Here is a 21,484-nt window from a genome sequence, read left to right on the forward strand (position 1 = left end):
TTCTTGGTTTACCAACCACGGTTTATTTGGAGTGAAACAAATCATAATCTCTCGTTCATATGTAATAGTAAGCCAGAGATAGTGGTTTGTCTTGTTCATGTGCTAGCAGGGAGCAGCAAAAGCGGGGAGGGCACTTTCATGGTAAACCGTTAAACAGGTTTACTGTGACATGCAAATGGAGCTCAAAAACAACTTTCAAATATAGAACTTCCACAATGCAGCTTCGCTTACCTGCGCGAAGCTCTGGGGAGCGGTAGCACAGTTGCGGCCGAGGGTGAAGTCACAGTAGCCATTTTGAAGAAGGGAACGTCACGCATCACATTGGGATGACGCGCGACGTTCCGCACGGAGGGGGTGGAGCTATGGGCCTATTTAAGCCCACTCAGCCCCCTCCAACTTCCTCTTGGCTCGCGATGACAACAGAGGAAGAATGACGGCGTGGGACAGACGGAACTACTGAACAGCGAGGGACAGAGAGCGGTGGCCATTTTCTGGCCGCATGGTCGATGCTTGGGCCTGATCAGCCCATTTAAGGTGGCAGCCATGAGGGCAACGACTGTTAATGCTGCTGCATGGCTGCAGGTGGCCTGGTGGTGAGGCCTGGCCAAGTTAAGCAAGATTACACAAACATCCTCCCCCCTATACAGGGAGGAGGGAGTGGATGTTAAACAAGGATTACAACCACATACATTTAAATATTACGCAAGTATATTTAGGCAGTTAAAGGGATAGATAGATAGATGGAGAGAGAGAGAGAGAGAGAGAGAGAGAGAGAGAGAGAGAGAGAGAGATATGCATCCCTGTGGGTTGCTGATTTCTCCCCCCCCCCATAAAAGGGGAAAGGGGTGAAGGTAATATAAGAGTACCACTTAGATATATTGAACATTTACATTAAATATTAAATAATTAATGATAAATAGATATGACCCCAATGCCTCCTAAGAAGGAGAGAGTTGGGCCAAAAGGGGCATGTGCCTAGCCAGCAGGCCTCGTTAAAAGGGCCTAGCGGGCAGGAAGCGTCTGGGCTGATAATGGTAAAAGAAAGAAACACATTTATAAATAAAGTAAAATACAATAAACATATCAAGTTAATAAACATGCTATATATATATTTGGCACCCCCTTGCTGCCTAGGCCTTTGGGCATTTAAAACCACACACACACCCTTAGCCCAGGGCAGATTGTGGGAGAAAAGGTGGTTTAGTGTAGTGGTTAGGGTGTTGGACTGCGACCCAGGAGACCAGGGTTCGAGTCTCCCCAACTGCTGTGAGGCGCAATGGGTGACCTTGGGCCAGTTACAGCAGGCTCAGAGCAAGTTATGGGAGGAGGCTGTGTTATAACACGATTCTTCACACTTTACACTTTTTACAACAAGCCAGTAAGACAGCTGCACAGGCTTTTCGAGCCTGCCAACACAGGCCCTATTTCCCCCTTTGATTGCCAAGGCTGGGTGTGAGTTCAGCCTAGGTAGGGGGCGTAACACAGTGAGGGATGTGGGTGAGGCTCTGGCAGCCTCTATTGGCAATTGTGCAGGGCTCTTTGATTAGGCTTACAGTTTTTTCCCCTAGACCTGGGCCTATATTAGGTTGCAGGTACTTTATTCTATTAATTTATTACATGGTGGCTGTTGGGGGATACGGAGCACTTGGCTAAGCTTCCAACTTCTTGCTAGGCCAAGGAATATATTAGGTTGAGGTAATTAATTCTATTATCATTACATTATATGGTGGCCTCAGTGGGGCTGGGTGAGCCTTCTGGGACTTTGTGCCTGGCCTATTTAGATACTAGTGGTGTGCACAGATGACTAGGTTTTGCTAGAAAATGTCTAAATCACCATAACTTAGTTGACAGTGATCCTTTTTCAAGTGTCAGTGACACGCTAATTGTTACCTCTGAGACAGAAGTTGCATTTATTTGAATTTAGTCTTGTATCAAAAACAAAGCATATGGCATTTGTTGTACTAAAGAAGGACATGCAAACTTCTGCATGGAATTGAAGGTCTAGCAGATTATAATGTGGCTTGATGGGAGGATAGGAATAAAAAGGACAGCCAGACTGCTTATAAGGCTCTTATCCTAATTCCAGGATCTTAGACTTTACTAAAGCAGGGGTACCTTGACAGGAGTTTAGATTGTTGTTGACACAGAAGCTGCCTTTTAAGTTCCAGGCAGACTCTTCACCCTTTCCTGATGATTTTGTAACAACAACAACAACAAAAACCTTCTTTGTTAGGATTTCTGATATCATTTACCTGTAGTCATATATAGCATGCAACTTTTATATTGGCACTTCTATTTTGATATCAGTTACTTGAAATCAATGTAGCATGCACATTTTGCATTTGAACATTTATTATTATGGTTGTTTGGAAACCCACTAGGAGAAAGCTGCAGTGGGTCCAAATATTGGTGACAGCAGCATATCCTCAGTCTCTGTGCTTTAGGGGAACTGGATTAGCTGCCATGGAATAGTAGTTGGTAAAGTGTACTTACTCATAAATGATTTACTCCCTTTCTTTGCAGAAGGATATGCGCAGCAGTGAGGTATTAGGCCGGAGGCCTTCAAGGGGGTAAGAGGAAGCCTCCAGCTTAAGCTGCTCAGGGACATGTGCCCCTCCCCAGTTAGATTTGAGGTACTACGAACTTCGCTTACTGGCTACCCGGTTTAAAGGGAGGTTTGTCTGTGTTATGGTGTTTTTCTTTGGTTTCCTGATCCCAGATTCCAACTCCCGGCTGGCCTTCAGGGCATACAGTCTTAAATCTGTCGTAGTTATGGCCCTAGGATGCAGAGGGCATATTACACCTGATTCACCACCAGTCCTGTTTAAGGGGTCAGGCAGTGATGGGTTTATACTGGATAGCCTGGGATAGTGCGCTGCACTTCATTCAACATGGTGCGCGCCTGTGATAGAGATGCCTTATGCATTTTTATGTGGTAGAGCATTATCTATGGACTGCTATATTTCTCATATGGAGTGCTGCAGCTCCTTCTGGGGGGGGCAGTCATGGCTTCCAACTCCCGGCTGGCCTTCATGGCCTACAATCTTCAATCTGTTTTAGTTATGGCGGCAATTGCCAGGGACAGAGTGTAAAGATGTACAGTCGGGCAGAGTTCTTGGCCCCTTCCTGGCCACCCAGTCAGGTAGGGCCTTAAAAGGCAGTGGGCAAATTACGCCTGATTCACAACCAGTCTTATTTAAGGGGTCAGGCAGTAACGGGTTCATACCTGATAGTCTAGGACCTGTGCTCTATGCTTCATTTAACATGGTGCGCACAGGTGGCAGAGCATTGCCTATGGACTGCTATAATTCTCGCATGGAGTGCTTCAGATCCTTCTGGTAGGGGGCAGTCAGGAGACAAGTGGACTCAGAAACAGTGGGGCACTATCTGTATGATGGGCTGTTCATCAGTAGAGCAGATTTTGGGGTGCATGTTAGCACCTGAGGTCACAGCTTATAGTATGGATATGTAACTGGGGGTTCCCTTGAAAACTGGGAATATGGAGGATCCTGCCCCAGTGTTCACCTTTCTGGGTATCAAGATTGGCTCTGTGCCAGTGTTCACCTTCTGGGTATCAAGATTGACTCTGTGGCCCAGGGCTGCAAGCTGCACAGGGACATGCTTTAACTGTTGCAAATTAGGATCCTGGAGTTTTTCCACTTCTAGCTAAGGCACAGGGTTTTCGAGATCATTCCATGGATTTTAGGGTCCGGTGCATGTTGGCTGGGTGGGCTAGGGAGCGCCCAGCTGCCCCGATCACCACCGTCCTATATCTCCAGAGCTTTTGGAGAAACTCATGAGCCAATGATCAGCTGTATGTTCTTCCACCTATGAAATACAGCTATTTCAAGCAGTGTCCCTTACATGATTTTTGGGGCATTTCGGATTGGAGAAGCAGTGGCTGGGTCTAAGATGGACCAGTCACAGCGCACCCTCTTAATGTCAGATATCAATATGAAAGCAGGCAGTGCTTACCTTACGTTACGTAGGTCTAAGACTGACCAAAGGGGTAGGGGACGGACTGTTATTTTAGCTCCCTCCCCCTTGCCACACATTTGCCCAGTGATGGCCCTGCAAACATTTATGACAGCTAGAGGAGCAGTGAGTGGATATTTATTTGTTCACAGGAATGGTGATCCCCTCACTAAATATCAATTTTGGGCACTTACGAAGAAGGCACTACACAGATTAGGAATAGACCCATCATGTTTCGGGACCCACTCTTTTAGAATTGGAGCAGCTTCCACGGCAGCGGGGCTGGGTTTTCCACGAGCCAGGCTGCAAGCTGTTGGAAGGTGGGCTTCTGGGGCCTACAGGAGTTATGTCCGCCCCATGAGGGGGCATGGTAATACAGAAGCCTAATGGTGTTGCCTTGTTTCGGCAGGTTGCTGGAGGGGGACAGAGCGGATGCGCATCCTAATCTGCGGCCACAGCATGATTTTCTGGGCGGGCCGTAGGGCCGTGTCGTCTTGGATGGGCTCGCAGCTGGGGCTCAGTCAACAAGCTACTGTACAATGGCTTGGCCGGCAAGGGATGTGCTGGGATGGGCTCCTACCCACCCTGTTCCGGCAAGGGTTAGTGCATGACGTTCCGCACATTTTGGTCATTCACCTGGGAGGTAATGACCTGGGTTTACTGAAGGGCAGGGCCCTTACTATTCAAGCATGTAGCGACATGCGCGTTATAAGGCAGCGTTGGCCTTCAGTTTGTCTGCTTTGGTCAGACATACTGCCATGCAGGGAATGGCGTGGAGTTTGGGACCCCAGGAGGATAGACTGGGCATGTAAGAGGGTCAGCCGACAGATTCGGTTGGCGCTTCTTGGAGATGGTGGGTTGCCCATTCCGCATCCGCTTATACAGCATTCTAGGGTTGAACTCTATAGGGCCGATGGCATTCACCTGTCATACACAGGGAACGACATCTTTTTGCAAGACCTGCAGAGGAGTCTGCTGGAAGTTCTTCTACGCAGTGGGGAAAAGGGGACTAAATAGAGATTTGTCCCCTTTTTGTGGCGGTAAAGTGCGGGAGGGGAAATAGGTAATGACAGCTAGGTGGCCCCCTTAGGCACCTTTCAAGGTGATTGGTGGTTCTGGAGGCCTGTCTCTCAGGGTTATACGGCCCGACGGCAGGATATGGACTGCTTTTGGGGCCAACTTACCTCATCCACCTGAGGGTTCTATGGCCCCGGGGGGTGGTGACGTGGGAAGGCCTCCCTACTCACCTACAAGGTGTGGCCGGGGCAAGGGGTAAGCAAAAGGGGGCTTGCCATTTGCCCCAGCAGGGGCTGGTCGCCCGAGAGCTGTAGGGCAAGCTGCTTGCCTATAGTTAGTTCCTGCACTTAGGTTTCACCTCTGCAGGTCGCTTTAAACGTTCTTGTTTATAATTTAATAAAGTGGCCCTTTATTCAACCATAGCTGCTGTTGTCTGCGTATTATTTCACCCATCGACCGCAAATGCAGCTTCGCTTACCTGCGCGAAGCTCTGGGGAGCGGTAGCACAGTTGCGGCCGAGGGTGAAGTCGCAGTAGCCATTTTGAAGAAGGGAATGTCGCGCGTCGCATTGGGATGACGCGCGACGTTCCGCACAGAGGGGGCGGAGCTACGGGCCTATTTAAGCCCGCTCAGCCCCCTCCGACTTCCTCTTGGCTCGCAACGCCCGTCCCGCCCTCCCTCTTTTACAGTGTGACCATGGTCGCTTCGGGGCTGAGTAGGAATTTTTATCCTGCCCACCCTTGTTGGCGGGCAGGTTTTTTGCCTGCTCCACACTTTGGGGGATGGAGGGAACTGGGTTAGAGGGTGTCGTGATTAATAGGTTGTGGTTTGGCTAATTTGGCTAATTTGGTTCAAATCAAATTATTAACGTGGACATATTTTGGACACGGATTCGGTAAAGTGCGGGAGGGGAAATAGGTAATGACAGCTAGGTGGCCCCCTTAGGCACCTTTCAAGGTGATTGGTGGTTCCGGAGGCCTGTCTCTCAGGGTTATACGGCCCGAGGGCAGGATATGGACTGCTTTTGGGGCCAACTTACCTCATCCACCTGAGGGTTCTACGGCCCCGGGGGGTGGTGATGGGGGAAGGCCTTCCTACTCACCTACAAGGTGTGGCCGGGGCAAGGGGTAAGCAAAAAGGGGCTTCCCATTTGTCCCAGCAGGGGCTGGTCGCCCGAGAGCTGTAGGGCAAGCTGCTTGCCTATAGTTAGTTCCTGCACTTAGGTTTCACCTCTGCAGGTCGCTTTAAACGTTCTTGTTTATAATTTAATAAAGTGGCCCTTTATTCAACCATAGCTGCTGTTGTCTGCGTATTATTTCACCCATCGACCGCAAATGGAATTTCAAGGTGAAGCCATTTTGGTAAATAATAGTAAATATTCTATATATCAAGTTTCCAAAGTATTAATAGTATAATATTATGAAAGATAACCTTTACTTTTAACAGTGCATGGTGGCATTAGTTTGTTAAACTGTAAGTCATATCCACATTTTAGAAAAAGTAAAATAGTCCTTGAAAAATGTCAAAATGCAGCTATATTCAGGATGGGTAACACGCAAATTTATTTAAATTAAGGCTGAAATCCTATGCACACTTACTTGGAAGTAAGTATCGTGGAACTTAATGGTACTTACTACTTAGTAAACTTGCCGAGCATTGTGCTGTAAATTAAATTAGCTGGTTAGTCAACCTAAAGTCCAGTGACTCATCTACTACAGGATATTTAATCAGTAGCTCATTGTATGGATTGGTTATATTCTCCATAGTACAGTCCAAAGAGGAATGCACATCCTCAGTAGCCATTAGGAGAAATTCAATTCAGTTCGTATTTCAAGGTGAACTTACCTAATTCACAACTTTCTGACACAATACGACAACCAAACAGACATCCTTTGATGCAGTTCTCCAGCCAAACAAGGTTCACAAAAATGAATATATCAGGGAAAGTGTGCATAAAAATGAACATATTAAAGAAAATAATATACAAAAATACATTACATTTGGGAAAATTCCTTGCAGTACTATATACATTAGTCAAAACACAAAAATGTGTTTGTTAGGAGTAATTCATACTAAAATATTGATGAATTTTTCATGACGATTTTTTAAAAACATTGCAAATTGCTGCAGAAATGTGAAGAACTGAATTTAACACTGGAAAAATAAAAACTGAGAGAAACGAAATTGGCATATCTGTCCATCCCTAGTAGCCACAGAATGTTAAATGAAAATGAACTGAAAAACAAAGGGGTGGGAGAACAGAAAGGAATATTGTGGAGAAGGGCATAGCTAGCTGGCACCCTGCACTCCTATTAGGGGTTGAGAATGCTGTTGCAATTTTGTTTCATGTCCCACTTGTAAGTGTCTATTCTTAAAAGTAAAGCAAACACAAATACCATAAAAATCCTCATGGCATCTAGCCTGCTTATATATTATCTTCCAAACCCCTTAAACAAGAGATAATGATATTTACACTACATTCACAATGCATATCTTGGTTGGAGCTCCCCCAAGTGGATGTTTGTATTGTGGAAATTAAAACAGGAATAAAAGCTAGCTTGCCATGTATTCCCAATACATTGAACTCTGAAATAAAACTATTGCATTCAGTGTTACTTTCTTACAAGCAAACATGCTTCAAATCATATTGTAAGTGAAGAAAATAGGATGAATATAATCAGCTGCTCTGTTGTCATGGAAGTGATCTTTAATAATGCTATGGGATTTCTAATTTTTGATGGAAACAACTTAAACCAACATATTTGCCTTTGACTCAGTTTATCCCAATGGATCACTGAACACTAAAGTCAGGATCATTCAAGACCATGGTATTCCCAATCTCTATGTATGGATGTGAATGCTGGACAGTGAAAAAAGCAGATAAGAGAAAAATCAACTCATTTGAAAAGTGGTGTTGGAGGAGAGCTTTGAGCGTACCATGGACTGCGAAAAAGACAAATAATTGGGTGTCAGAACAAATTAAACCAGAACTGTCACTAGAAGCTAAAATGATGAAACTGAGGTTATCATACTTTGGACACAGAATGAGAAGACATGATTCACTAGAAAAGATAATAATGCTGGGGCAAACAGAAGGGAGTAGAAAAAGAGGAAGACCAAACAAGAGATAGATTGATTCCATAAAGGAAGCCACAGACCTGAACTTACAAGATCTGATCAGGGTGGTTCATGGCAGATGCTATTGGAGGTCGCTGATTCATAGGGTCGCCATAAGTCATAATCGACTTGAAGGCACATAACAGCAACAACCACCCAATGGAAATTTAGTGGGTTCTGCCACACAAGCCATGCTACATTTAGACTGCAGTCTTAATCAATGGGAAAACAACAGGAATTACTTCTGAGTAAACATGGGTAGGCTTAGGTTGTAAGGCTACAATCATTATTTCCCAAAGCAAGTCCTAATGAAATGAGTGAAAGTTACTTTTGAGTAAATGTCTTTAGGAAAGAAGTAATGTGAGATGGTTTGAGTTTAAGCTTACTGACTTAATCCAGTTTAACTAGGTTGCAGTTTGGGCTATTTCATTTGTTTGCATATCTGTTCCAATGAAATAGCTGTTTTGACTGGAATCCAGGATTTTATATCTCCAAACAATAGTCTTGAATTATGTACTGGAAGATAGTTAATGCATCAAATAAACCAAACAAGCACCAACAGTTACAGGTTCAGAAGAACACCAAGCAGTTTATCTATATTATCATTAAAGCAATCTTGATTTGCATAAGGAATAGGCCATCAGAATGTTTGTTTATAAGGAGGTGAATGAATACATCAAAGACCAGCTTCTCACCTTTGGGCTACTCCTTGGGCTTCATATTAGTTCCAGGAAAGTTGGCATTTTTTCTTTGTCCTCTTTCTCCCCTGATTTTTCAGAACAGCATCTGGGGAATAGTTGTATATATCCATTCTTAGTTGCCTTTTCTCTTGGGAAGACCATGTGCAGTTTGGGATTCTTTCCATTTCTTTGCTTCTTAATTCACAGGCGGCACTTCTACAAAACCTCAAGCCAAGAGATCCATTCCCACTTGCTACTTGTGCTTTGTTAATATAATAAGTTAGCCTTTCTGGACATTTTCCATTAAAGGCATTATAGATCCAAATCACTTTAGCTTCTTATTAACTTTTGCTTGTTTCCTTTCAGGCTGGTTTCTCTTCATCCAGGAATTCAAGTGCTTTAGACCTTAAGCATGGTGCCATTTTTCTGCTAGGGGATAGTTTCATATGAACTATTTCATATATCATGTATTGTGAAAAAGGTATTTTCTTAAATGATCATCCCCAATATAATTGCATCTAGTTCCCCATTTCTAATGGTTAAAAAACACTTTGAAACACCATTTTTGTTTTCATTCATCCATTTGCTCATTCACATTTTCACCACTGACCAGCCTAGACCTCTTTAAAATCTTCCTTCAAGACGTGTATTCAAGCAACTATGAATAACAGCGGAAAGGACTGAAGTACAAAACAGGACAAGTTCACTTCCTTACAGAAGCAGTTTACTGCCTGCTTAGCAGGGAACCAAAATATATTCATTTTATCTGAATGAGTTTACTGCTTTTCATGTAGAACTGAAGTTGTTCTGAGCAGCGAAGTTGAGGCTTCCTTTAGAGAAGCCAGCAATTGTTGATCTTTTTTTTTTTTTTTGGCTTTCTTCTTTGACAATTCTAATACTAGTTTGTAAAACGTTATACTGTTGCACTTGTCAGAAGATCATCACTTCAAAAGAAAAGAAAATTCACACAAGTTCTTAATTATCTTCTTTATAAAAATGGTCAAAAAGAGCAGCTCTTCAGTCTCTAATGACAAAATACAGTGTGTGGCCTAGTTTCTTGAAATGGCAACGTCTCTTTCTTTCCCAACCTTGGCAACCATTGCAATTATATTCCGTGTGACACAAATTTTGAGATTTCTCTCTGGGCTGAAAGAAGAAAATATACAAAAGAAGCTAAAGTTACTTAAAGAGGGAGTTTGAAACAAGATTTTATATATCTCTTTTAGACACACTTGAGTTTCTGGTACCTTCCTGCTCTTCAGATAAATCTAATGGGGAAAAACCAATGTGCCCAAGTGATGGGGGAAATAATGGGGGGGGCAGCAGTTTCACAGTTTCACAGCTGAGGAGGACCCTAAAGGAACAGGATGAAGAAGCAACTGCTTCTGCCCCAGGTTCAGCTGCAGTGACCCACTGCTGCTCTCTGGGGACAGGCTGCATGCACAACAGGGACTGGGTTGGGATGGGATGGACACTGAGCTTTTTTTTTTTTTTTGGTGATATGAACAAAGCACTCCGTAGAAGGCAAGCTAGAGAATATTGGCTACTACACGTGCTGGCAATTTGATTTCTCGGAGTATAAAAGCCTATTGTTAAAAACAGAGCTTGGAAAAGTTACTTTTTTGAACTACAACTCCTATCAGCCCAATCCAGTGGCCATGCTGGCTGGGGCTGATGGGAATTGTAGTTCAAAGAAGTAATTTTTCCAAGCTCTGGAAAGTTATGCAAAACATAGACAGTGTAATCCTATGTATGTTTACTCAGAAGCAAATTTCACTGTGTCCAGTGGGACTTACTCCTAGGTAATTCTTCATAGGACTACAGCATAAACTAGCATACATGCATTCTTTGAGCAGATAGGGTCTTTTTTTCTTTCCTTTTTGTAGGGAAATCTTGGATTCGGTCTTTAATTAGAATTTTCTGTTCTGGAATTTTTAGTCTGAAGGTAGAGTCCATTGGCCTGTCTGGAAAGCGCAGTATCACCTTGGTTTTGTTTTTTGCCTTTTGGATATTTTGGCAAGTCCAGGCTGAATAAAATCACATGGAACTTTATACAGCTGACATAGTGATAAGACGGCATCAGAGCCTGACAGGAAACTGAGGAGAAACAGATAACTGGTAAACAGGATACTTACCCCTCGCAGGTGAATACGTGTACTATGACCAAAGAATGAAAGCTAAAGAGAAAAACAAAAACAAAAATAAAAACTAAAAAAAGGAAAAAACAGAGAAAAAGTGGAAAGAGAGAAAAAGAAAAAGAGTTTATAGTATGCCTAGTGAGAAACAAGCAATGACTCGAGACAAGAGTAAAGCACAACAGTGTGTTGAAAAGAAGTGAAACAAGCTTCAATAGGAGACCTTTCCAAGTGTATCTGCACTTCAATAGATTTCATGCCTATCAACAGGATAGGGCAATCTTCCTCAGCATGGTGCCTCACAGATGATTTGGACTATACAACTTGCAGGACCAGTGTTAGCGGGCGGCCAGGTTGGTCACTGGCTGAGGGCCCAGGAGCTCACAGGGCCCCCTCACCAGCCTCAGCCCAACCCTGCCATGCCAGCTCTTCTCCCCCTTTCCTCATAGCCTCCTTCTCCTCCTTCTTTCCCCTCACTGCTGGCTGACCTGCTCTCCCTTCTATGCATACCTGGCAAGGGATGCTGCTGCTCTTGGCCACACGTGCTAGGATTTAGGAGTTGCCGGTGGACAGCAGGCCTCAGGGGCAGGGGAGAGACTTTTGCTTGTGCATCTTGGGAGAGGGAAGAGGTGCTGCTGCTTCTGCTGCAGCTGCTGTCATCTGGTACGGTATGACTCAATTGAGGGAGTGACACAAGGAGAAGAGGCTGGCATTTATTCATGCTGTGACAGGCAGTGAAAGTGCCTCTTTCTTCTCCTGGGGTGTGTGGGGGCTTCCCTCTCACCCTTCTTAAACTGTTCACTTGAAGGACACAAGTTGTACCTTGGTAGTGTGATTACACTTTTAACAGTGCAATCCTATACATGTCTATTCAGAAGCAAGCCCCATTGAGCTCACTGGGGCTAATTCTCTAGTATATGTGTACAGGATTGCTGCTTTAGCCCTATTCATTGTTTTTTATATTTTTTCAGATTAACTATCTAGTGAATGCTTTTGTTTCTTGTTGCATCAGACAATTGAATCACAAGTCCCAAATAACTACTACATTTCAAATACAGAGCTCCTTTGATGTCTCCCAATAATATACAAAGTGCTGGTATAGCACAGTGGGGAGGAGAGCCTGGCTGGGAGTCCAGAGTCTGTGAGTTCAAATCCCCACTCGTGTCTCCTGGGTGTCAAGAACCAGCTAAATATCACCTCCACAGTGAGTGGCTCAGGGGTTACGTGCCCTGGCACCTGTGCAGCCGTGGGCAAGCTGCATAGTCCCAAGGAGCCCAGTTGCCCCCCAGCTGGCAGTTGCAGACAAGAAAGGGGCTGGCTTGTGTGGCTGTGGCAAGCTGAGCAGGCCCTAGCCAGCTGGAAAGGGCTAGCCTCAGAGAGAGGCAATGGTAAACCCCCTCTGAATACCGCTTAGCATGAAATCCCTATTCATAGGGTTGCCATAAGTTGGGATCGACTTGAAGGCAGTCCATTCCCATTTTTCAATACTATACAGCAAAGGCGGGGAACTGGATCTGGCTGGCAGGCCAGAACCTTATCTCCCCTACCCTCCGCAGTCCAAATGTGAGAAGTGGGCAGGGCCATCAACCTATCAATTACCTGACATCACATGACATCAAGTAATGTGGTACTTTCAAGCCCTGACAATCAGCCATCATCAGTACCTGAAAGCACAACACAGAGATCTTTGCAAGAGCCCCTGCGCTGTGCCTTAAAGCCTCACCAATCAGCTGACTGCCAGGACTTCAAATCAGAAGCCCCTTTTGGCCCAGGCAAGCTGCTTTTTCACCTGCCCACACCTATGATGTCAGGCAGTTGACAGATGTGTGTGGCTTGACCAAAATGGCCTGACAGACCAAATGGGGAGGCCTGGTGTGCCTAAGTAAGCTTGCGGGCTGGAGGCTCCCCACCCGTTCTATACAGTATGCTTCTGACTACTAGCTGCTGGAGAACGTGAGTGGAAGAGTGCTATTTCACTTTCCATAGGCAGCTGGTTGGTCACTGTGAGAAGAGAATGCTGGACCAGATCGGTCTTTGGTCTGATCCATCAGGGCTCTTCTTATGTTCTTATGCCAGATGTGTATCTCTTCCAAATGTTGTACCACCATATAGATAAATGAGATGACATGCCAGTTGTTCCATATTTTCAGGAACATACAGCAATGCTAAAGCAGCAAGCTGTTTTTGGTACTGTTCTACATTTCAAAAGCAGGTGCCCTCTTCAGGATTAAGTTTGTTGTATCCTTAAGCAGAAAGCTAGATTAGGCAAGGTCTACTGATAGCCAGCAAAGCAGCTATGAACCCCCAAAGCAATTTTCTAGCCCCTGATGGCCCTACACAAATGTTAGCAAGATGTAAGAATTAGAGATATTTCACACTTTAAAGTTACATCTCTCTTTTGAATTTTTTATTCAAAGTGTATGCATTAATTATGTAACACTTATTATGCAACCCAACCAGTTCTGGTTCCTGGACTGCTATCCAAAGTGCTGAACTGCACATCTTGGAGCCAGATCTACCAAATACACTGAGAAAAGTATCAGTGCTTCTAGCAACGATGCTGATGGGGATTGCATCTTCATGGAGTGGAATCTAGTCCACAAAAATTTGTGCCACAATAAATTTGCTAGCTTTTAAGGTGCCACAAGTCTCTGTTGTTCTCTCTAAGGCAGCTCTGGTAGCTGTACAGATAGACAACTGCCACTTTCCAAAATAAATATTCATTTGATGGTTGATCAGCCGCTCAATTTGGCAAAGAAAACTTCATCTCAGTTTGAAAAACAATGTGAGCCCTTTTAAGGACAGAAGAACATAAGAAGAATCCTAATGGATGATACCAAAGGATCATCTAGTCAAGCATTCTTTTCTCACTGTGACCAATCTGGTGCCTGTGGGAAATCTTCAAGCAGGAGATGAAAGCAATAGCATTCTCCCTTTTGCTTTTCACTGTGGGCTATGCAGCCATCTGCATTCTGGGCCAGAAGGCCAAGCTGAGCTGCAGTGCTGTAGGCTAGAAAGATAATCACATCATTGTCTCCAGGCGGTTGCCCTTCTACACATTCTTTCCTTAAGAGAGCCTTAAGCTTATTCTGTATGAACTTGTGCCTGACTTTTCCTTTTTTTGGCTTTGAGATGCCTCTCACTTGAATGGATGCTGGAAACTGGACTTATCTGTCTTTGTTTTGTTGTTCAGCTGCACAGCTGTGGCAGATTTTAAATGTACTTCAGGTAAGCAATTGAACAGCAAAACAGCTGTATGGAGGAAAGCACAAATTTCACTCTTTTATGGTATTTTCTGTTCAAGAACAGTATTATATTATATTCATATACCACCTTTCCTCCACGACCTCAATGGGCATACACAGTTCTTCCCACCATGACCAATACTACTCCATTTTAGCCCCACAACATTAAAAAAATTTAAGCTAGCACAAACATTATTTGACTTCAAGAAGCCATAACTCCAACTTAGTTTAATAAACCCTCCCTTTTTTACATATGAATGTGCTTACTAACACCTTCACACATAACTGAATATGTAGTGCCCTACTGCCATACACACCCTTTTCACATTTTTAATGTTATCATTACCATACCTTTTCTTCTAATTCCTTTATTTGTCTTTTTTGGCCTTCAATCCTTTCTTCTAGCTCTTTAATTCTCTGTGAAGATGAAAATTCTGTGTCAATAACAGATCGCTGGGATACTAGATTTTAACCAGCAGACTTCTTCAAAAACTTCAGAAAGGGGCTTAAACTAGTGGCTGTGCTGCGAATCAGACATCTCTAAATCCTTGGATGTATACAAAATTCTGATAATGCTCACAATACCTTGAGAGTATTACTTCAGAGGCACATGGCTACCTTATTTTATGGTGAACTGGCATTTAGTGGCATCTTACAATGATGAGATTTCACATGAAACCCATGGGGTGGGCTCCATGACATTGGCAGGGGTATATAATATCATACGAGTCAGCTGATTTATGTGGGATGCCAGTTCAAGTATTCCTGTAGTCAAGTAGAGGCCTGGCCAGATGGAATTGATTTTGGGGAATTGTTGTTATCATCATCATCCATTATTTTTTAAATTTATATATATATTGCTAAATTACCAAGATGGCTTCCCATCCATCCCACACATCCAGCCCAAGACTTCCCCTCAAGAATTCTGGGAACTGTGGGTTTCCCGTCACAGAGCTACAACTTCCCAGCTCCCTTAACAAACTACAGTTCCCATGATTCTTTGGAGGGGGTCATGTGCTTTAAATGTGTGTTGAATGTGCTTTAAATGTATAGAGTGGACCTGCACTAAGTAATTTGCACGTATAAAACCAATTTCAAAAAATATGAACACCCATAATTAAAATATACAATAAAACAATGGCATAAGACACTAAAATAAACATCTACAATTAAAATGTACCACAAACCCATTAAACCAGCACAACAATTAAAAGAGTTAAAATGGAAATTTAAACAATTAAAGCAGGAGGTTCGAGTCAGGAGATCAGAGGAATGCTTGTCTAAACAGGTATGTTTTCAAGAGCTAGTGGAATGCCAATACCAATGGAGCCTCTGGTTGAAAAAGCCCACCTCCACATTACCACAAGCCAGTGACAAAACTGATTGGGCTCCATTTGTTGATCTTATTGCCCATACCAAGCAATGAAGGGGAAGGAGATCTTTCAGGTAATCTGGTCCAGAGTTGTTTAGGGCTTTATATGTAAGTACCAGAAATTTAAAACTGGTTCAGTGGTTAATCAGCAGCCAATGCAGCTCTCTTAGCCCTGGTGTGATATGTGCCTAGTTACGGGCACCACTCACCACCCAGGCCACAGCATTCTGCACCAGTTGCAGCTTCCGGACCAGTTGTAAGGTAAGCCCCACAATGAACACATTACAATAGTCTAAACGTAAGGTTACCAGTGCATGAATCACAGTGCCCAAGTTCTCCCAATCCAGGAAAGGGTGCAGTTGATACACCAAATGAAGCTGGTGATAGGCACCTGGGCCCCCATGGACAAAAATGGTTCCAACAGCACCCCTGAACTATGCACCTGTTCCTTCAGAGGGAGTGCAACCTCATCTAGAACAGACAAACTCCCAATTCTTGGACCTGGGAATTACTCATCCACAGTATCTCTGTCTTGGCAGGATTCCGCTTCAGGATTGGCCCTCATCCAGCCCACCAATGGAAAGGATGCCACAGGAAAATAAATGAAGAGGGTAGCCGAGTGAAAAAGAGGACAGGGCTCCAGCACCTTTAATACTCGTGTAGAAGAGGGAAGCTCATCGGGTGGAGCCTCCATGGCAAGCTACACCTGCTGAAATGGCATTATTGTTTCTTATCTGACAGACACAAAGAGCAGAATTACATGCTGCAAGATTTCCACAACCTCTGATGTGGTTCCAGACAGACACTCCAGGAAAAAAACCCATGGACATTGTGACTTTGAAAACTCTACATGTGATGTATGATTTGCACTTGGTGATCTCACCTTTTAGTTTTGAATGTTGTAACACTCATACAAAGAACACAAGGCCACGGCTGAAGTTATCCTTTTGTCCTAATGTCATGAAAGGATGCACTTCCCTGCCTCCAACCTTTATCATTGGCTGCCACAGGCAATGCGGATGAAATGCACACTGTAATGACATCTGAACATTGACACTGCAACCATATGCATGTTAACTCAGAAGCAAGTCCTGCTTGTCATTGTTGGAGCCTAGTCATTGGGAAATGTGCATAGTAAGACGGCAGCCTAAAGCAAGTTGAGACAGGTGGACGGGGGAAGAGGGACTGAGTTGACACGGGGCTGCCTTTTTTGGCAGCAACCCTCTGTATGCTGCAACATATACTGTAGTTCCACCCAAAAATTTAACAGTCCCCTCCATCACTCTCATGGGAATCCATACAGACCGCTAGACAAAGGGATCCTTAAGTACTTGTCTCATTTCGGCCACAGTCATTTCCTTAAACTGAATATTGTTATCACATCAGACTTTACAATAACACAGTGGTTGCCAAACTTTTTTTCCAATGGACCCCTTGAAAATTGCTGAGAGTCTTGGCAGATCACTTAATGATTTCTCTTCCTGTTGTAGCAATCAGAGTTCCATAGTATTCAAATAGGGTCGTCATAAGTCGTAATTGACTTGAAGGCACATAACAACAAGGTATTCAAATAGTAAAGCAATAAAATACAATATAAGAACTAAAAGAAGCAATAAAAATATTAATAAAAATCAATATGAATACTCAATGTGATGGATGTGTCATCTCCTGTCTTCAAGCACAAATCTACAGACACGCCACAGACCACCTGAATGAAGCTCACAGACCACAGTCTGGAATCCTTGCAACAGCAGTATAGAAGAAACTTGGGTGCAATGAAAAGCCATTGCTCATCTTCCATAGGTTTTCATCTGATTGAGTGAGCTTTCTTAACAGCATCTCCTCCTGTCCCAGCATACCTCCAGTCCCAGCATTGCTGCCCTGGGCTCCTACTGGGAGAAAGGGCAGGATATAAATCTAATAACAAATAAATACCTGTTGTGCATGCTGAATGAGCTCCATCCGTTCGCGGAGTATCTGGGCATCCCTTTCTCGGAGTTCACTCATCACCTGCCGCTTCCACTGCTCCACAGCATTCTTCAGCTTCTCTCTTTCTTCTTCTGAGAGTATTTCCATCATTTTGGCTCCTGCTTCCTGCTGTAGGGCATCGTACAGCATGGCTTCTAATTCCAGAATGTGCTAAATCAAATAAAAAGAAAATGATTTGCTTGGGTAGGGTGTTTTGTTTGGAGTCACACTTTTGCAATATTTGCCCCATGGCGTCTCACCTTTTATCCCTTACTGTGGGATGCTTTCAGATGGGTGTCTTTTGTGGGGTCAGTGCTCATGCATGCACGTTTTTTGCTGCCTCACATGATGTTGTTGGCCTAGAAATGCCAGTCGCTATTCTTTCCTAATTTAATCCAGATTTATCCTTTCTGAGGAAAATTTGATGTTAAACCCCCCTGCTGTAAATCACCCATTTCCAATATCTTAAAGATCCATTTACAGTATTAAGTCCCCATTTGGAAGCACCCCAAGTTTGGCATGAGAGTTGGTCTGAAGTGTAAGATGGCCATGTGGAAAAAAAGAGAGATGTAGCTTGCATCGGCAGATGACACTTGCATGACAGAAGTGATTAAACTTTCTTCATATGGCTGCCTGTCTGCATATGCACTCCCATGGAGCAATTTATCAGTGTGTGAATCAGCCCTTGGAACAGCTTTGGGTCTATTTACTGCAATGTATGGATGAGCCACTGGAATAGGCCTGGATTTTCAGAATGGAACTGCCTGATAATCAGCCAGCCAGCCAAATTCTAATATTTAAATGGTCAAATACTTTAATTTGTCCATTTCACCCTTCATCACTTAGAAGGGTATAGTAGGTGACGGCCGGGTAGATAGAAAGACATTCACTCCCAGTAACATCTGTTTGTGGATTTTTCTGTTCTTACATCTTTTGGACTACAACATTTGTGACTCAGTTCGCATGCAACATAAAGTCAAACCCTGGCTTAGCATGAATGCACAGGTTCCCAGAGAGGAGATCACAGCCACTGCACTCTGTCAGTCCTCCTCCTGCCATGCTACCAGGGGATAAGCCATGGTTTGGCCTAGTATATCATCCGATTGCAGACTTGTGGTTTGCTTTGCTTCAGACAAACTACGAGCTATAACCAAGGTTTGTTTTTGGTTTATATAGCTCATGGTTTGTCTGGAGAGAAACAAACCATGAACCTGCAATGGGGCAACATGCTAAGTCAAACCATGGCTTAGCTCATAGTGGTGCTGCAGCACAGTGGCCATGATCTCCTCTCTGGGAATCCTCTTGTTCATGCAAAGCCAAAGTTTGGCTTAGTGTACATGTGAGCTGAGACTATATATCTCTTGGTCACACCTGTAAATTAATCAGTCCACAGTAGCAGTCTATATTCAAAGTGGATCTGTAAACTGCTTAGAGATTTCTGTTGAAATATGTGTCAGCAAAGTTACTTAAATAATGCAGAATACAGAGAGAAAAGTCCCGATAATGGTTTACTGAGCAAACTAAACAAAAACAGTGTATAATTTGAGGAGAAAGGAACAGAGAGATGTTGTCTTTCAGTTCAGGCTTTGTATATGGCAAGGAGACAACCAAAATACAGAGGAAACTTCCTCAGAACTACACAGCCAATCAGAGCACATGCTACCTCTCTGAAAACCATGCTACTCTGCCTGGTTGCTAAGCAACACCTCAACCCACCCCCCTATTGGGTAATGGACTTTAACACTAACAGAATTAATCCTTAAGTTACAAACTGAATTATCCCTACTGTTGCACTTCCAACAATATGAAGTGGTATATAAATTAAATCAATGCAGAAATCCATGTGGGACGACCTTTGAGGTTGGTCCAGAGGTTGTAGCTAGTGCAGAATGTGGTGGCCAGCTTGCTTATGGGGCAAACTGGATAAAAAAAATACTTGCATTAGGTGTTCATTTTGTATTTTTTGAAACCTCTCTTCATGTGTTTTTTCTGCTGTTTTAAAAACTATTTTTAGCTGTTTTTATTGTATGACTGCAAATCACCTTGGGACATATATGTAAAATGTGATGAATTAATGAATTCAATTGTAGTAGAGAGAAAAATAGTTGAGGAGACAACATAGGCCTTGTGAGGACAAGAGGACCCATCTTGCATGTCCAAAAGTCTTCCCAAACAGCCACTCCCCAGTGCCACTGATACAGCTGTGTGAGTCTGATGGGGGCGAAGATAGATTCTTCTTGCCTCCTTTGTAGTGCTATCTGTGCCTATATTTATTACTTTCAATTACATTCCCATTCATTTTGTTCATTTTTAAATGGACATATTCTCCTGGACAAGCAGCCACAGATCCTAGAAAATAACCAATGCCCCCGTGACTGCTTGTATCAACCGCCACCAGGCACTGTAGAGTTTCATAGGATTACACATAGATAGCAGGGAGACCCTTTATTTGTGAGGAGTAAAAGCCATCAGGGACTTCTGATAAGCCCCTTTCTCTCACTTTTAAGGGTGTAGGAGGAATGTATTTGATGCAAAAATATTTCCATATTTCTGCCAACTTTCCGAGGATAATATAGAGAATGTGACAGCGGCATTGCCCTGCCTGCCATAATACAGCAATCCATTCTGTGTGCATTAGACAAAGTCTGCAGGGAGCTTTCATTTCATGCACCATTTCATAATCCCTGATGTATTGTTATGTGTGGAGTGGAGCATAATGCTGTGAACAAATGATAAACTGAGTCTGAGAGCTAAAAGGAGAGAGCACAGAGGGTTAATCTGCTATGTTTTGTCCTTCAGATAAGTTTATAAATGGTAACTTCTCAGGCTTGCAGTGATAACCTTCTAGTTGCCAACTTTCTTACTGATCCAGTTCTTGTACTTTTAAAAGCAGAGTGGCACACCTAAATTAAAGTGAGAAACTTTCCCCTTTTCTTTGTCTTTATGCGGGGGTGGTGGGGAGGAACTGCCTTCTCTAGCTAAACCTCCTCTTATGATCTCTTTAGCTACATACTCAGAATCACTGCCCCCTTTTAACATGAAAGGACACTTGGAATCTGTCTAAGGCAAAGCTCAGACATTTCTTCTAGCAGAAATTGTAGCAGGAATGCACTTCCTAAAACAACCAGTAGCTCGTTAAAGAGGAGCTCCCTCTCCTGTTGCTATGAAACATCCCCCATTCCTAGTGTTGATCATGGTTAATCACATCACAATTTCTCTTGTGGGCCCCACTTTTAAAAATCATCATCATCATCTACTGGATTTCTTATCCATCCTTCACCATAAGGTCCGCGGGTGGGTTACAACAATATAAAAATATAAGATTAAAATCAGTTAAAACTATTTACAATCAGAAGAATACTTAATAGTAGATATTTTAGATAGATTCTAAAATAAATAAACAAACCTCAGCTATCAAAGGCCAGGATAAACAGGTCAGTCTTCAGCATATGACAAAAACTATAGAATGAAGGTGCCAGGTGCATCTCTGTCAGATGGACCTCTACAGTGTAGAGAGCAACTTCAGACTGTGGGTCTTGTCAGAATTTGGAAGGGGGTTTAGCCCTTTTCTCCTGTGCCATTTTTCTACTGAAAATCACACACATACATACAAAGCTGGTCTTTGCCCTCAAAAGTGCCATTTATTTATTTATTTATTTATTTATTTATAGTAGAAGACTGAGTTGTTACATAGAGGTAGCCATGTTAGTCTCTTGCAGCAAAAATAACAAAGTACCTTAAAACTAATAGATTTACTATGACATAAGCTTTAATGGACTTGAGTTTGTATGTGTTTAGATGATAATCATTATTGTTGTTGTTATTAAAAAAACTGAGCCTACTGTGAAAAAATGCTAAAATTGCAGGTAGGTGTCCTGAAGATTCAAGACACAATTGCAGAATCACTTATTTTGGACAAAATATTCTGGCAAGTCATGAAACTGAGGCTGTAAGCACACTAGTGGCCTACAGCAA

At 43.2% G+C, this 21,484-nt stretch overlaps 1 protein-coding gene across 1 annotated transcript in view; it reads right to left on the reverse strand.

Annotated features, from left to right (window-relative positions):
- Window positions 1-9,870: 9,870 nt before the first annotated feature.
- JAKMIP3 (Janus kinase and microtubule interacting protein 3) overlaps window positions 9,871-21,484 on the reverse strand; it is a 181,093-nt gene continuing 169,479 nt past the window's right edge. Inside the window, exons 20-23 of the mRNA XM_061634362.1 lie at window positions 17,477-17,680; window positions 14,521-14,586; window positions 10,925-10,997; window positions 9,871-9,935 (exon numbers count right to left, since the gene is read on the reverse strand). Coding sequence (XP_061490346.1) covers window positions 10,947-10,997; window positions 14,521-14,586; window positions 17,477-17,680 — 321 coding nt within the window. The 3' untranslated portion in view covers window positions 9,871-9,935; window positions 10,925-10,946. The remainder of the gene's footprint in view (window positions 9,936-10,924; window positions 10,998-14,520; window positions 14,587-17,476; window positions 17,681-21,484) is intronic.

Source organism: Rhineura floridana, chromosome 7, assembly GCF_030035675.1.
Source record: "Rhineura floridana isolate rRhiFlo1 chromosome 7, rRhiFlo1.hap2, whole genome shotgun sequence".
Taxonomy (NCBI): domain Eukaryota; kingdom Metazoa; phylum Chordata; class Lepidosauria; order Squamata; family Rhineuridae; genus Rhineura; species Rhineura floridana.